Raw genomic sequence first — 15,670 nt, 5'->3', positions numbered from 1 at the left:
TATCGATTAGTAAGGAACAATTCTAGGTTGTGGTGTTGAAGGGAATTTTTCTCCAATAGGGTTGTTAGTAAATGGAATAGCTCACCACGGGGGAGTAAATTCTAACGCAATGGACACGTTTAAAAAGAAATACGATAAACATGTTGGGGTAAAATCGAGAAGATATTTATACTTAGAGAATAAGACATTTTTTATGGCCATTGCAGGGTCGGTAAAAAAACGGTTTTTGGTTTAAATAGCATTAACATTAAAAACAAAATTTCTGAAAAATTATTCCAACTTCTAATTAAAATAAAATGTTTGTTAATGTGTAATTAACACTATTCCCATATTAAATAATCTATAAATATTTCTTACATTTCAACAATTTTAATGTTGCCAACTTTTGCAATTTAATTATTTTTTTGCTTAACACCAGGAATTACAAAGTTTGAAAATTCTTAATGCTATCATTAACCATTATAATATAAAGGTATTTTCTCCAGTTGCTTTCAGTATGCTTAATTAGGAAGCTATTTTGCAAAAACTGATAAAAATGTATTTAATGAAGTCTAAACAATGCAGATTAATTAGTGATGATTTACAACATACAGGGTGATTATACCTGAAGTTCTGATTTCACAGTTTTGTTTTTGCACTGTATTTAGGGATTAAGTTCAAGTCTGTATTTATCCTAAAGATAATCTATACTTCTTTTAATCAAAATCTTTACCACATATCAGCATGCATACCAAACCAGTTTACTTTTACTTTGAAATCATAGAAGTTATGTAAAGAAAAAACAATTTAAATTTGATTTAAATCAGTGATTCCTAACATCAGCATTAACACCCCTGGGAGAGCGATGGAATGTTCTAGGGGGCAGTAGAAGCTACGGGTATAACATAGGATTCAATGGGTCAGATTACGTTCGGGGTGATGGGACAAAAAAGGATGGGGAACTATGATTTAAATCATGATTTAAACCACACTGATTTAAATTGGCATACCCTACTCCAGCTTATTTATTAAAAACAAATACTGATAAATTGTTAGTAAATACTGTTCCCTAAAATATTAGGGAAAAAACTGACCGTTTGTTGTTGAATTTCCTCTGATTGTTGACACGATGTTCAGCCTGTACTTCCTTGGCCAAAGCAGACAACCAGTCTGGAATATCCTGGTGGGTTTCAGTGATCAACTCGACCAGATCTACGGCCATGTTACGGTTTTTCTCATTGAAAAAAGATGTTGCAAGACCTGGAAAGGAGAAAAACTGATTTTATCTATGCTAAAGAATTGACTATAAAAATAGTGTTCCTCTCCCTTAAAACAAGGTTCAAGTTGAGAGACCTGTACAGAGATTGGTTCAGGTTTGATGGTAATGTCTTTTTTCACACGTGTTAGAGTTAATTGAACCATGAATCTACATTACATAAGGAGCGCACTAACAACCTGAGCTATTATGTCCTGATGTAACATGGAGACATTCCATAGATTTGGTATCTATGGGAATCTGATATAGATTCTGCATCTTTCTGAAAAAAAAAAATACTGCTTACATTAAATCAAAATAAAATGTTCAAATATAATTGTCTTTTTATTTCGAAGGCCTCCAGTCTTTGGCCATGGGCAATTTACTACCAATGTGTTGTGAATAGGGTGTGAACCCAGGTATTCATGATGAGAGTCCATTACAGAAACCAGGGCATATGTAGCCCGATGTAGCAGTGTATCATAGTATTTCCAGGACATCTTTCCAAAAATATATCTTCGCAGCAGCCAGTTGTTAAAACCTTCGTAGGTAAAGTTCCTCCTCAAAGAAGAGATGCCCACAGCAGAAAAGCACCAGAGACATGTTTTTCTCTCTAAAAAAGTGACCTGGGCCTGAAAATACTCAAATTACAAGATCCAATGTAAATAAGTTGAGGTGAACCGGATGGTTTTACTACATTGCCCATCCCCTTCTTAAAAAGGATCCATTTACATTTTTCTTGTTAATTGGAACAGGATTAGTGAGTGGAAGCTAAACTTTTTAGCAGTTGAAAATAAGGGTGACCCTATTGTACATACAGGGTTTGACATAGCAAACACTTGGAATATATAAGCATTCTTAGCTGCCAGAGTATTACACACACATTAGAAATGTACAAGGAAAAAAAAAATTGATATATATCTTCACAAAACCTACCCAAGTTTCCGACTCTTCCAGTTCTACCGATTCTATGCACATATTCTTCTATGTCACTAGGAAGATCAAAATTTATTACGTGCTTGACATTTGGTATGTCAAGTCCTCTTGCAGCAACCTGCAAAAAGAGAAAATCAGATTTACTGGGGAGACACACGCAAAGAAAACTCTGAATAACAAGACACTATAGAACTATAGTGATTCTAGTGCTGCCAAGGGGTAGTAAGGGTATAGGAGTAGAATCCACCAATTCAATATAGGCCTGAAAGACATTTGCTCCTCACTTGGGATCACGTTCTTGGAGCTTCCCGCATTTACCGATAGGTGGCTTCGTTTGGATGGGATCCACAGGGCTCCCACTCAAAAAATAAGAAAAAGTAGGAAAACGCAGGACTAAACAGTAGGATGGGGGAAGGTAACCCCCTTAGACAACATAATCATAGCATAATGGAAAAAAATTCCTAAAAATAATATTTTTGTTGCAAAAAAAATTTAAATTAAAAAAAAAATTAATTTTAAATTAACTTTTTTTCCCCCTAGCACTATTTCAGTCAAGCAAAAACAAAATGACAAATGACTTGGTTACAAAACCAATTTTTGGCCAAAACAGTGCACTAGCAACCACAGATAATTCTTTGCTGTCTCTCCTCATATATATTACATTTTTTGGAGTCTTCCAAAGTGAAGAGCTTGTCAACTCTCTTCGACAAGGCACAGCAAATTTCGAAGACGTACATTTTTTAAGAATGACACACCTTTGAGACCACTTTCGAAAGCACAATGCAAAATGTGTAAATTACAAGATCCGACATATATAAGGCAAGATGAACCAGATAGTTTTACTGTGTTGCTCATCATTTTTTAAATTTTACTGTTTTGTTCACATTTCACTGTTCAATGCCAGTGTAATCATTTTTGACAAATGAAGCACTTCCATTTCTAGCTCTTTGCTGAGCATTGTAAATATTGTTTATGCCTCTTCATGCCTTAAAAATACAGAAGACAACTGAATGCTATTGGGTAGCATCAGAATCACCAAACCTAGAATAGACCTATGTATCCAACTGCTTTGAAATGCAAACTGTTGTTTTACCTATTTGCACCATAATTTTCAATGATGAAAGTTACTGTCCAAAAGACCACAAAGTAATAAATACAAAATTATTTTTCCAACCAGACAGAAGTTTTCAATGACTACTATACTTGTTGAACCCTCAAACTAAGCAAATGAAAAATTAATCAATCAAATGGTCCACATAGCCCCCCCCCCCCCTAAATTACCTTAAAAAGATACAATTTCAGCTTTGGCAGAATCATTAATTGCATTCTCTAACATTTGTAATATTTGGCAATATATAGTTTCCTGCTCAATTAAAATCAATTACACAAATTTTATTGATAGGATTTGGTAAAAAAACTAGGAAAAGTAGGACAAAAACTAGAAAGTAAGACAAAGGTAGGACATTTTACCAAAAAGTAGGAAAAGTAGGATGAGTGGGAGCCCTGGATCCATCTAAATAAGATGGGGGGGGGGGGGAGTCTGGGAGGTTTACAATAGTCTTAGGTCAGGTTTTTTTACTCCCAGACCATGCAGTCGGGAATGCGGGTTAGTTAATGATAATCACAACAGTACTGATGGGGAATTACCCACTTCTGACTTGAATGGCTTCTCGCTTGACACTAAATCACCGGGCAAATTAAAATGTGTGTTAATAAATGCCAGGAGCTTGGGTAATAAGAAAGTTTTTTTAGAAACTAAGATAGTTGTGGAGGGCCTGAACCTTATAGCCATTACAGAATCTTGGGCAAACGATGGGGATGAATCTTCCTTACACATCTCAGAATACCATACTTTTTTGAGAAATAGATCTGATAGGAAAGGGGTGGAGTGTTGATATACGTGAAATCCTGTTTGAAGGCTAGAGAGTGTAACATGCAGAGAAGTGATATTGAAACGATATGGGTTGAACTTGAGAACAAAAGATGTAAAACTAACTGTTGGGGTTTGTTACAATCCACCGAATAGGGATTCAAACTACATCACCAAATTGCATGATGAAATTTCCTACATGTGTAAGCGAAAGAGGGTTATCATACTTGGGGATTTGAATTATCCAGGTATTGACTGGGAGAACCTTTCATCTAGAGATCAGTATGAAAGACTAAGTTGGTGGTCAAAATTTTTTTCTATCAGCATGTATCAGAAGCCACTAGGGGTACTGCTATTTTGAATTTAGTTCTTACTAGTTCCGAGGATCTTGTTGAACATGTTTCGGTGGGGGAAGAGTTTTCTTCCAGTGATCATCGTATAGTCAGACTTCACTAACTTTTCTTCGGGTAAGGTTGATAACAAAAGACTGGTTTGTTTTCATTGTCCTTGTTTTCGAAGAACTATCTTTGATGTTTTGAGAGGAAGGTTAGAGGAAGTTTTCAAAGACCGGTTGGAATCAGTAGTGTTGGTAAGTCAATGGGAAGAATTTAGTTCGAAGTTGTCCTCTGTTTTGCACGACGGCATACCCTTTGTTCGAAAAAAGCGTGTTTGTACATCGCACCCTCTATAGTTCACAGATAGCGTGCGTAATCTCTATCTTGAAAAGAAAAGAGCATTCAGAGAGTATAAAAGTGGACGAGGTAACCTATCATTGTTTACTGATAAAAGAGTGTTGAAGAAAGCGATAAGGGATAGTAAAAAGGAAGTTGAATCTCGGTTGGCAGATAACATTGGCTGTGACCCAAAACCATTTTTTCGATACGTCAATAATGGATGTAAGGGGATAGTTGGCCCCTTCTCGATAGAAGGCTCCAGGTTAGAGAGCAATGTTGGCACGTGTAATGCTTTCAATGACTTTTTCTCGTCGGTTTTTAAAGGAGATAATGATATTCGGTATATGGGTGTTGCATGGAGTAATAAAACCCTCAATGATATTCAAGTAGAAGTGGAAGTCTTAAATCTTCTTTAAAATGTATATGCAAGCAAAGCACCAGGAGATATGTCCCAAGGTTCTCAGGGAATGTGCTAATTGTTGGGGACCCAGTCGCACAGATATACAGGAGTAGCGTTGCTGAGGGTATCGTTTCAAAGGACTGGAAACTTAATGTTGTACCAATATTTAAAAAGGGTAGTAGAGAAGCTGCATCGAATTACCACGCAGTTAGTTTGACGAACTCCCTCTCGAAAATTTTGGAAATCATTATCAAAAGGCAGTTGGTGAAGTGGATAGACGAAAATAATGTATTGTCGGATAATCAGCATGGGTTCAGGAAAGGGAAGTCATGTATGACTAACCTTCTTTGCTTCTATGATCACGTGACGAAAAATTTGGGTAAGGGCAAAAATGTAGATGTTTACCTTGATTTCCAGAAGGCATTCGACCGTGTCCAACATGGTAAACTCTTGAAGCGTTTACACGAGCTTGGAATTGGGAGGAACTTGCTGAATTGGATAGAATCATGGTTAAGAGATAGGTCGCAAAGAGTTATGGTGAACGGACAATTCTCTGGTTGGACAGACGGCAACTGCCCCGGGTGGCAATTTTTAGGTGAACACTGTTATAAAATTATCGAATTCCGAATTGGTGGGGGCGGCAAGACAATACAAGAATCCTAGTTATGGCCATGTGTCATCATACTCCTTCTAGTAATATAAGCGCAATGGATTTCAGCACTGATTCACCCATTGAAGCACAGCTGGCATTTGGCGGCATTTTTGTCTGGCACACTCAGCAACCAATCTTGATAGAAGGGATTTTTCAGCCACAAGTAATTAAAAGTACACACACTTGCTACTCATTTTTTGTTTTCTTTCTTTAAAGAACCTTGTACAAGCACTTCACATCACTCCTAAATAAATATTCTCTTGACAGCATGGGCGGAGATACAAGGTGAGGTTGACTGATCTAATGTATATATGCATATATGAATTGACATTGTGCCCCCCCCCCAGACTTCCAAGTCAATCTCCGCCTATGATTGACAGTAATCAGAGGAAGCTTCGCTCACTTACGGACCGAAAGGTTGAAATTATTTAGGCAAAAATTAGGAAATTTTTTCCCTAAGATATTGATTTCTCAAGTCCTCCAGGAAAAATACCTAGTACAAAAGTTTAATGACTTCCAACGACTCCAAATACGTCTACATACGATCACAGGATACATGCTACCATAAAGCCGGGTTTTCCTAGAAGTGGGTTGTTGGGGACCAGAGCGTGCAGACTGAGCTGAAGGAAAAAAACGATCGAAGTTCATTTTGAACTCTAGCTTTTATTCCATAAAAGTTGCAAGGAAAAAAAACAAGATCATTTATAATCATAAAAAAAAAATAATAAAACGGCCGACAAATAACAACCGGCAATCTCAGGGAGAAAAAAAACAATCCCGACATACAGGCGGAAGAAAACCAGCCTACAGTATAAAGCCGAGCTCAAGTGAGGGTGAGAGCACACCGCCCGCGATTTACATATTGTGTCGGGCCCAGCGGTTCCACGTGCACGGAGAATAAAAAGGGAAAAAACATTCCAACATAGGTTTTTGGCACCGCATGAACCGAACTGGATCATTTCACGTCGACAGAAATGTGTTACATAATCACACTACGCGTTTGTGTATTTCTACCGAGGCGCATCAGCTACTCTGTCATTTGCATACTCTGGTTTGAAGGGAAGCATCGAGCTCGATGAAGGGAAGTGAAAGAAAACAAAAATGAGAAGATTGGTAAAATGAGTGGCGCACAACGCATTTGACTCCTCCAGAAGCAGTCGGCCAATCACACCCGACATAAACACTGCCGTGAGGCTTGTTGCGCTCCCTAGGAAAACAGTCAAACTTGTATTATTGGTGAGTGGACGGCGTGTCACGCTGGGTGATTCACTTTGCACACGGCACAGAAAACCTGCTCCTACGAAAACCCGGCTTAGGAATAATGGGAAAAAACGTGCTTTAAATCCAATTATCCAGGGTTATTGGCTGCTAAGGCTTTTTCCCTGTGCTTTGCACTTTTTTAAGGACGTCTACTAAGGAGTAAAGAAAAAAAAGTGGTGAAAACTATTTTGGAAAAAACAAATTTTTCAAGGACTCTCACAGAATTCTTAAAATTTTTTTTTTTTCAAGGACTCTTATGGATTTTCAAGTACTTTCAAGGCCTTGAAAATGAACTTTTTTTCGAAGGACTTTTCAAGGTTTTCAAGGACCGTACGAACCATGTGAATGGAGCATGACGTTTAGCGTTGATAAGTGCATGGTCGCTCATTTTGGTTCGAACAACCCACGGTTCTCTTACGGGTTGAATGGTATCACTATCCTGGATGCAACTAGTGTCACCTATTTGGGAATTCTCATTGACGAGCAGCTTAGGTTCTCTGTTCAGCGGTGGTCCAAAAAGTGAATAGAATGCTTGGTCTCATTACGTTCTTCTAAAGTCATTCTTCCGCTTCTTCGAGGCTTAGTTTACCCTGGACTGGAGTATGCTGTAAGGTTTTGGAGACCATACCTACAGAGGGACATAGACTTGGTTGAAGGGGTGCAGAGAAGAGCTAAGCGTGTCTTTATTGGCACACGAGGCTTGAGTTATGAAGAGAGAGACTTCATTTTTTGAATATGTTTACATTGGATGAATGCAGATGTCAAGGAGATATGATCAAGTGTTCAAAATTTTCAATGGGATGGATAGGATGGACCATGAACTTTTAGTACACCACCAATCGACTGCTTTTACAAGGGGACACCAGTATCGATTGGTGAGGGACAATGCAAGGCTATGGTGGCGCAGGGAATTTTTCTCTAATAGGGTTGTTAATAAATAGAACAGCTTACCCCCGGAGGTAGTAAATTGTAACACAATTGACATGTTTAAAAAGAAATATGATAAACATGTTGGGGTAAATCGAGAAGCTATCCATACTTAGAATAAGACAACCATAAGTATTCTTTATGGGCATTGTATAATATTTCATCATGTGTTTATATTGTTTGTAATTTGTGTTAATTGCATTTTTAATTGGGTTGCTGTATTTCTGAAACATATGACAACCATATTTTTATGGGCATCTTTTTCTCAGCCACCTCGTTGGGCATTTTGCCTGTTGTGGCATTGTATTTGTAACTATAAAACTTACCGCAGTAGCAACGAGGATTGGTGTCCTTCCACTTCTAAAAGACCACAGAGCCTCTTCCCGCTCTTTCTGGGAACGATCGCCATGGATACTGGTGACAGGATAACCTTCTTTGGAGAGGAATCCTTCGAGTGCATCTGCTCCTTTCTTGGTCTCAACGAAAGTCAATGTGAGCGACTCGCGAGCTATATTGAAAGTAAGCAATGAAAAATTCCTTATTATTTAGATAGCAAGGTGCTATATAACTATTGGATATTGAATAGATCAAAACAAAATAAATGATAGAATCCTAATAACATGAATTGTGAAAGTGATAAATTACCACTTACAGAGAACAAAAACTTTATGTAAGATTTAAAACTACTAACTGTTCACTGCATTTTTCAGACCAGCAGCATTTAGAAGATCCAGCAGGAATGAGCGCTTGTCATGTTCGTCAACCCACACAACTTTCTGAGTAATGTTTTCAGATGTGCTACCCACTCTTCCTACTGCGAGGAAAATATAATTCTCAAGGAAATTACGAGCCAATTCCTACAAAAAACACAAAATAAGTATGAATTATTCACAGAAATAACATTTTCTCCCTCATGATTCATTCCAGAATGGAGGTAATGAACAAAATGGACTGACCTGTACTTTCTTTGGGAATGTTGCCGAAAACATCAGAGTTTGACGTTTGCCCAACGGGGGCATAGAGTCTTCCAATACAATTCTACGAATCTGGGGTTCGAAACCCATATCCAACATTCTGTCTGCCTCATCGAGAACCAAGTACCTAAAAGGACACGATGGATTGCCATCTATATAGTCATGTTACTTCAATATTTACGGTTATAATCAACTGAGAAAGCCTAAAAAACAAAGTAGTCAAACTATTGTGATGGATATTTCTAAAGAGACACCGCAAAACATGGTAAAATTTCTCAAAGTATGGCCAAACAGACTGGAGAGTTTTTATCCCCAATTTCACAGCTTGGCAAATCAACAGAATATTTAAACACTAGACAAGTTTATTAGGAGTTAAGCATGGTTTTTTTTCAAGAAAAACACTTTTATATACATATATTTTAATATATAAAAAGACAACAAAAGATGCACTGCAGCGAAATCAGAAAATTTTATATCATCCTTACACTCTAATTAAAGACACCATTCAGAAAACTTTTAGATGACAATACCAATTTTGTAGTCACCAGTGACTTAAAACTAAAATTTAAGACATGGTAGGGTACCCCCCCCCCCCACTAGACAAAAAAAATTTAAAAATTTTTAATTAAATTTTTTCTCATAGCATTATTTCAACATCCAGTAAGATTGACTTGAGACAAAGTAAAATGAAAAATGTTTACAAGAACTATTTTTGGCCAAAACAGTACCAGCAACCAGATAATTCTTTTGTCTCTGCTCGCAATAAAATTATTTTTTGGAGTCTTCTACTGTGCAGTCTGTAACTAACAATTCACAGCAAATTATGAAGATGTAAATTTTTCAAGAATGATGCTCTTTCAAGACCACTTCCAAAAGCACACTGCAAAATGTATAAACAAGAAAGGTCCAATGTAAATAAGTCAGGGTGAACCAGATTGTTTTACTGTGTTGTCTATCCTCTTTTCCAAAGGATTTATTTCCATTTTTCTGCCCAATGCCAGCATAATCGTTTCTAAAAATTGAAGCACTTTCATTACTAGCTCTTTGCAGAGCATTGTAAATATTGTTTATGCCTCTGCATGGCCTAAAAATACAGAAGACAATTGATTGCTACAAACCTAAAATAGGCTTACGTATCCAACTGTTTTTTTTATACAAACTGTTTCACCTATACATAATGTGGAGAATAATTTTAAATAATGACTTACTGTCCAAGATCAAGTAATAAATACAAAATTATTTTTTTCATCCAGACAGAAGTTTTTAATGACAACTACTGATTGAACCTTCAAACTAAGCAAATGAAAAATTAATAAACCAAAGGGCTGGTTTACATCCCCAAATAACCTTAAAACGACAATTTCTGCTTTGATAGAATCATTAATTGCAATCTACAACATTTGTGGTAATTCGCAATATATCAATGATTTCCTCCTCAATTAAAATCAATTACACAAATTTTGTTGATAGGACTTGGTAAAAAGTAGGACAAAACTGAGAAAGTAGGGCATTTTACTGAGAAAGTAGAGCAAGTGTAAACCAATTATTAAATATTACTTTTAGGGGGCTAGCTCATGAACAGGAGCCAACAATTGAAGAGATTGTGTTCCCTGGGGAAGACCATGAGACTGGAGGTGAATGAGAACATTCACGAACTAGTGGAAGAACATGGCCAAGAGTTTGCCACTGATGAACTAATGGATCACCATTGCGCACAACAGTAAGAACTAATGGATGGTATCCCATCTGAGGAAGACAGTAGTCTCACACTTCAAATGAGAGATATGAATATAATGTGGGAATCTGTTCAAAAATTTAGTAGAAAGGAACTACTAAATAAAGCTGTAGCATTGTGCAAGCAATGAATCTGGCCAACAATACAGTTTTTCATTTCCAAGAAATACTAAAAAAAACAGATACAAGTGTCATCAGATAAATTCTTTAGTCACACAAACAAAATAAGTTCAGATGCTGCGAGTGAATAAGTAATCCAAAATGATTGTACTACTCTGAGCAACAAGAGAAGGAGAGGAAGTTAATATATAAACATTAATTCTATTGTGCGTTCCTTTATGGAATAATTGTATTTATATATTTAAAATTGATTTTCTGCGTGTGTGTTCTCTATACAAATCCACATCTGTTCTGCATACAATTTTAGATAGATCTTTGATAAATTTTACATACTAAATAGAACCAGACACGAACGATGGGCTACTTTAAAAGTTCATCAGAGCTGGGCAAATTCGAAAAATGGGCGAAAAACCATTGGGCAACAATGACTTTTGGAATGTTTACTTTGGTTGCAGTGTTTTCAAAACACAGCGTTTCAGACATGGTTATTCCCCCTTCTTTAATGTTGACAAGACAAGTGTATGGAGAAAAACCGGGCAGAGTTGGGTATTATAGCTGAGCGACAAGGAAGTTGCCCAGCACCTGGGCTGGCAACAAGCAGCGGCTCACCCAAGCCAAAAAGTCAGCAGTGACAAGGAAGTGGCCCAGCACCTGGGCTGGCCATAATGAACAAATGAGGGTCCACCGAGACAACTACACCAGCAGCAGTGATCAAACACAAAACCTGTGGAAGCTGCACCCCGCTGGGGCATATGTCGCGTGGGCAGCCACGAAACAGCATGTACGTTCAATGGCACAAATGTATATAGTGTCATCAAAATAAAAACATCCAGGGGAATTCTGGGGTCGGGTCTTGGGGGTTTGGGTGGGGCGCTCTTGGCCGCCGATCGGGTTTGTGTGGATGGGGGGGGGGGGGACCTGCTGCTGCCGCAGATAGAAGGAAGAAAACCCTAAAGACCAGGCCTCGCGCTTGCAGCTAGGGTCTTAGAGGGTCGAAGTGCCGGGAGGGGGCGCCTTCCGGATTATCTCTGGTGGGCCCAGCACAATCCAACCCACACGGGTAAAAGGCTTATATCTCGGGAGGGACAGCCTGGGTCGTGTCTGGTCTGACGGGTATTATAGCTGGTTACATTACAAGATTATTATATTGTGTGCGAATATTATTTATTACATTGTTGTATTATTGATTGAATGCCATTTTTATTGGTAATTTTCGTATGAGTAATTCTGGAATGAATTATTCGAGTTTTGATTATTTTTTATAGGGAAGTTATATTGGATGCAAGTGATTTGGATGACAAGCTCATTTATGGAGTGAATTGAGCTAGTTAACCAAAGCTAAACTGTAAAGGATTCCCTGCAAAATTGGCTTGATCATTTCCCTGACGAAAACTCTCAAATTTCCCTGATTTTCCTCGAACTAAACCCAGGAAGAAATGTTATTTAAAATTTCAACCTTCTATAAATGAATTTTCTTAATTTATTTTCCTTCACAGCACTTCTCTATGACTAAGGGTTGGTAAACAACCCTGTTTTTTTTGGTTTACACCAGGTTTTTTTTGTTTTAAATAGCATTAACATTAAAAACAATAAAATTTCTGAAAAATCATTCAAACTTCCAATAATTAACTAAAATAAAATGCTTATTAATTTTAATTAACACTATTCCCATGCTAATTAATTAATAAATATTTATTACATTTTAACAAAAACCAACTTTTGCAATTTAATTATTTTTTGCTTAACTCAATGGATTTCTGTGTGTTTGAAAATTCTTTTAATATTATTATTCATATAATATATAAAGGTTTTTCTCTAGTTACTTTCAGTATACTTAATTAGGAAGCTATTTCGCAAAAAGTAATAAAAATTAGGTGAATATAATGTATTTAATGAAGCATAAATAATGCAGATAAATTAGCGATGATTTACTATATAAAGGGTGATTATAACTAAGGTTTGGATTTCAAAACACTGTAAAAACAGAATGATTGTCAGAATGACTTGAAAATTAACATGAATGTTCCTGAAAAAATGGAATTTTATTTGGTAAAGGGGGAAAAGATAATTAAAAATGTAAAATTAATGACATCATCCACCACTTGGGAAATTTGCTTGCAGAATGGAAACGATAGCCAGTCATGGCAAAATGATAACTTAATTATAGCATTTCACGATTTCATAATTCATGGAAACATCACAAAAAACGAAGTAATTGAACAAATAACTACAACTTACTTAAGAAATGTAAAATATGTTGTCCACCGCGTGTTCTGGCTACGAGGTTGAAAGCACAAAAATTCTTGTTCAACAACGAAATCAGTATGCCATGGTCATAATGTGGATATTCTTGCAATTCAGCTTTATTAAACCACTTAATCTGACCACTGTTTATAACATTTTGAGGTACCCCCACAGCCAGAAGTTGCAAGGGTTAAGGTGCATCCTGTCAAAATGGGTCTTCAGCAGCTGCTTTGCTGGTATTGCAATGTGCATCTTGTTAGAAGTTCTATCCACACACTGATGCTGTGGAAGTGCCGAAATGATGTGATTGCACAAAATAGATTATACTGCGGGCCAAGTACAGCATCATCTACTTGCCCATTTTGCACTTTTTTCTTTTGCGAAAGAAACTTCCATTGCTTCAGGAGTATCCATGCAAATTTTCAAGTCATTCTGATCAGTACTTATTGTATAGTTTTGGAATCAAAGCTTAAATTATAATCACCCTGTATATAGCTGATTATTTTTCAAAAATCTGTTACTACTATACAGTAGAACCTTGATTAACTGGGCTTAACAGTGTGTGTGAAAGTATAAAAAAAAAACACTGGGAGATATACAGTAGGAGATGTGCTACTTTTTATGGGAAAGAAAATGAAAATGTATGTGAGGTAATGTAACAACTAGTACACTAGTCTTTGTCCTTTAAGGACAGCTGGTGTCTTTATTGGATTATAGGACCACCTGCCCCTAGCATGATGGTGTCACTACTGTAGCTGCTTCTTTGTGAAGGGAAAAAAAACCGTGTGAGATAATACACCATTACATTTAGATGTGTGATGCAATCCTTATTCATGAATTTGCTAAAGATAGAGCATCAGAATGTAGCCAAAGGTTAGAAGATGTTGTAAGAATGAGAAATTATGTCTTTTATATATAACTTTAAATGACTAAGATACTTCATATGAAAAAAATATATATATTCTGGCCACTTTTATGAGTGTTTTTGAAAAAAACCACTTATAAAATCTTATGTCATTTAAAGATATACCATCAGAATGTACCCCAAGGATATAAAATGTGGTAAAAATGAAACATTTTGGCTAATAATGAACCAATATGATATTTTGCAAGGAAAAAAACGATATTTAGGCAACTTTTATTTGATTTGTTGAAAAAAGCTGAAGGTTAAGACCTTTAAAACCAAGGTTTAAACCAAACAACCCTGCTATGACTTAACAAATATTTTATTCTGCCAAATATTTAAAATTTCCCCCCGACATTCCAGGTTGCTGGGAATCCTGGTATAACCTGACAAGACTCGGTAAAATGTAAAGCATACAAAAAACACTTACCTGACTATCTCCAGGCTGATTTTCCCCCTCTCGATCATGTCAACTAATCTACCGGGAGTAGCAACAAGGAGGTGGCACCCTCTGTCGAGGTCCTTCATCTGCTGGACCGGATCAGCACCGCCGTAGACAACACAAGGGCGTACACGAGAACGGTACGAGAATTTGCATGCTTCATCGTAAATTTGGCAGGCAAGTTCTCTAGTTGGAGAAAGGATGAGTGCGAGCGGGTACTGCTTCATACGTCCCGGGTAACGAGGTTGCACCTGAATTTGCTGAAAAATACAAACTCTATTTTCAAAGTGTATAACATTTTGGAATCAAAGTTGATTGTAAATCAGAAGTAAAATTTAAAATAGAACCTCTATACCTCAAAAATAAATCGTGGTGATGAATGCCTTCATCTGGCTGACGATTATAACAGGTCAATTTTCGGGGTTGGGATTATATTACGAGCATCTTGAAAAATCAAGCTAAGGCTTATTTTTTGGTTAGGTCTTATATTTGGAGAAAACCTATACTTTTTGTTCTGTTTCACTTGGTGTTCGTTACCAATGTTCAATTCAAGAGAATTCCACAAAGTTATTTTTTCGTTATGAGCTAATGTTATTTTTGTCTATTGATATTTCAGTTATGAAAGTCTGATGTACCTGTATAAAACGTATAAAAATGTAATGCAAAAACATGTAAATATTTTTTAAATGAAAATTCAGTTTACATACATTGGTTTACTTCTTCCCAGAGCTTTCAATTTATTTATAGAAGGATTTGTGTGTGTAAGAAAAATCTATTATAAACAAGCAATAATTTCTTTGGATATGTTTATTACATATAATACATGCATTACATATCTAAGTTCACTGTTACATTTTCTCTTTGCGGTTTCTTGTAACATTTTAATATGTGCATCTCGCATGTAAATGCTCACATAAAAAAAGGTAGTCAGAACAATTATAAAAAAGACTGATTCCAAGAAATTACTCAACACATTTTTGCTCCCAAAAAAATCTTAAAAATACTTCAAAATACGCATATTCTAAACACTGCACTATGCAGCAATTTTTGGAACACATAAATTAACCTGGAAGCAACATTTTCTTCGAACACGATTTTCCTAAAAACCCCCATTACTCCCCCCCCCCCTCCCGAAAAAAAAACCTGGCCAGATCCAGGAGGGGAATGGTATCTACCCGGGGACCTAATTCGACAACCCTGGTTGAGAGTACCCTTTACAGTGCTTGGATGGCCCCTCACCACGTACCCAAAAGCAGAACATTTTGCATTGTTCTGCAACGAGCCCTCTGCTGTTGTCCA

General features: G+C 36.7%; 1 protein-coding gene across 1 annotated transcript in view; it reads right to left on the bottom strand.

Moving 5' to 3' along the window:
• Window positions 1-15,670, bottom strand: part of LOC149067975 (ATP-dependent RNA helicase DDX3Y-like) — a 77,521-nt gene that overhangs the window by 8,475 nt on the left and 53,376 nt on the right. The window contains exons 10-15 of the mRNA XM_089251994.1: window positions 14,360-14,631; window positions 8,910-9,054; window positions 8,645-8,810; window positions 8,280-8,461; window positions 2,171-2,288; window positions 1,074-1,239 (exon numbers count right to left, since the gene is read on the bottom strand). Of these exons, the coding sequence (XP_089108120.1) occupies window positions 1,074-1,239; window positions 2,171-2,288; window positions 8,280-8,461; window positions 8,645-8,810; window positions 8,910-9,054; window positions 14,360-14,631 (1,049 nt within the window). The remainder of the gene's footprint in view (window positions 1-1,073; window positions 1,240-2,170; window positions 2,289-8,279; window positions 8,462-8,644; window positions 8,811-8,909; window positions 9,055-14,359; window positions 14,632-15,670) is intronic.

Source organism: Pholcus phalangioides, unplaced genomic scaffold (assembly GCF_987345545.1).
Source record: "Pholcus phalangioides strain wild (caught in Gottingen) unplaced genomic scaffold, Ppha-v1.0 ptg000028l_1, whole genome shotgun sequence".
NCBI classification, from domain to species: domain Eukaryota; kingdom Metazoa; phylum Arthropoda; class Arachnida; order Araneae; family Pholcidae; genus Pholcus; species Pholcus phalangioides.
Note: the sequence above shows the minus strand (reverse complement) of the source record. Positions and strands in the feature narration are given on the sequence as shown.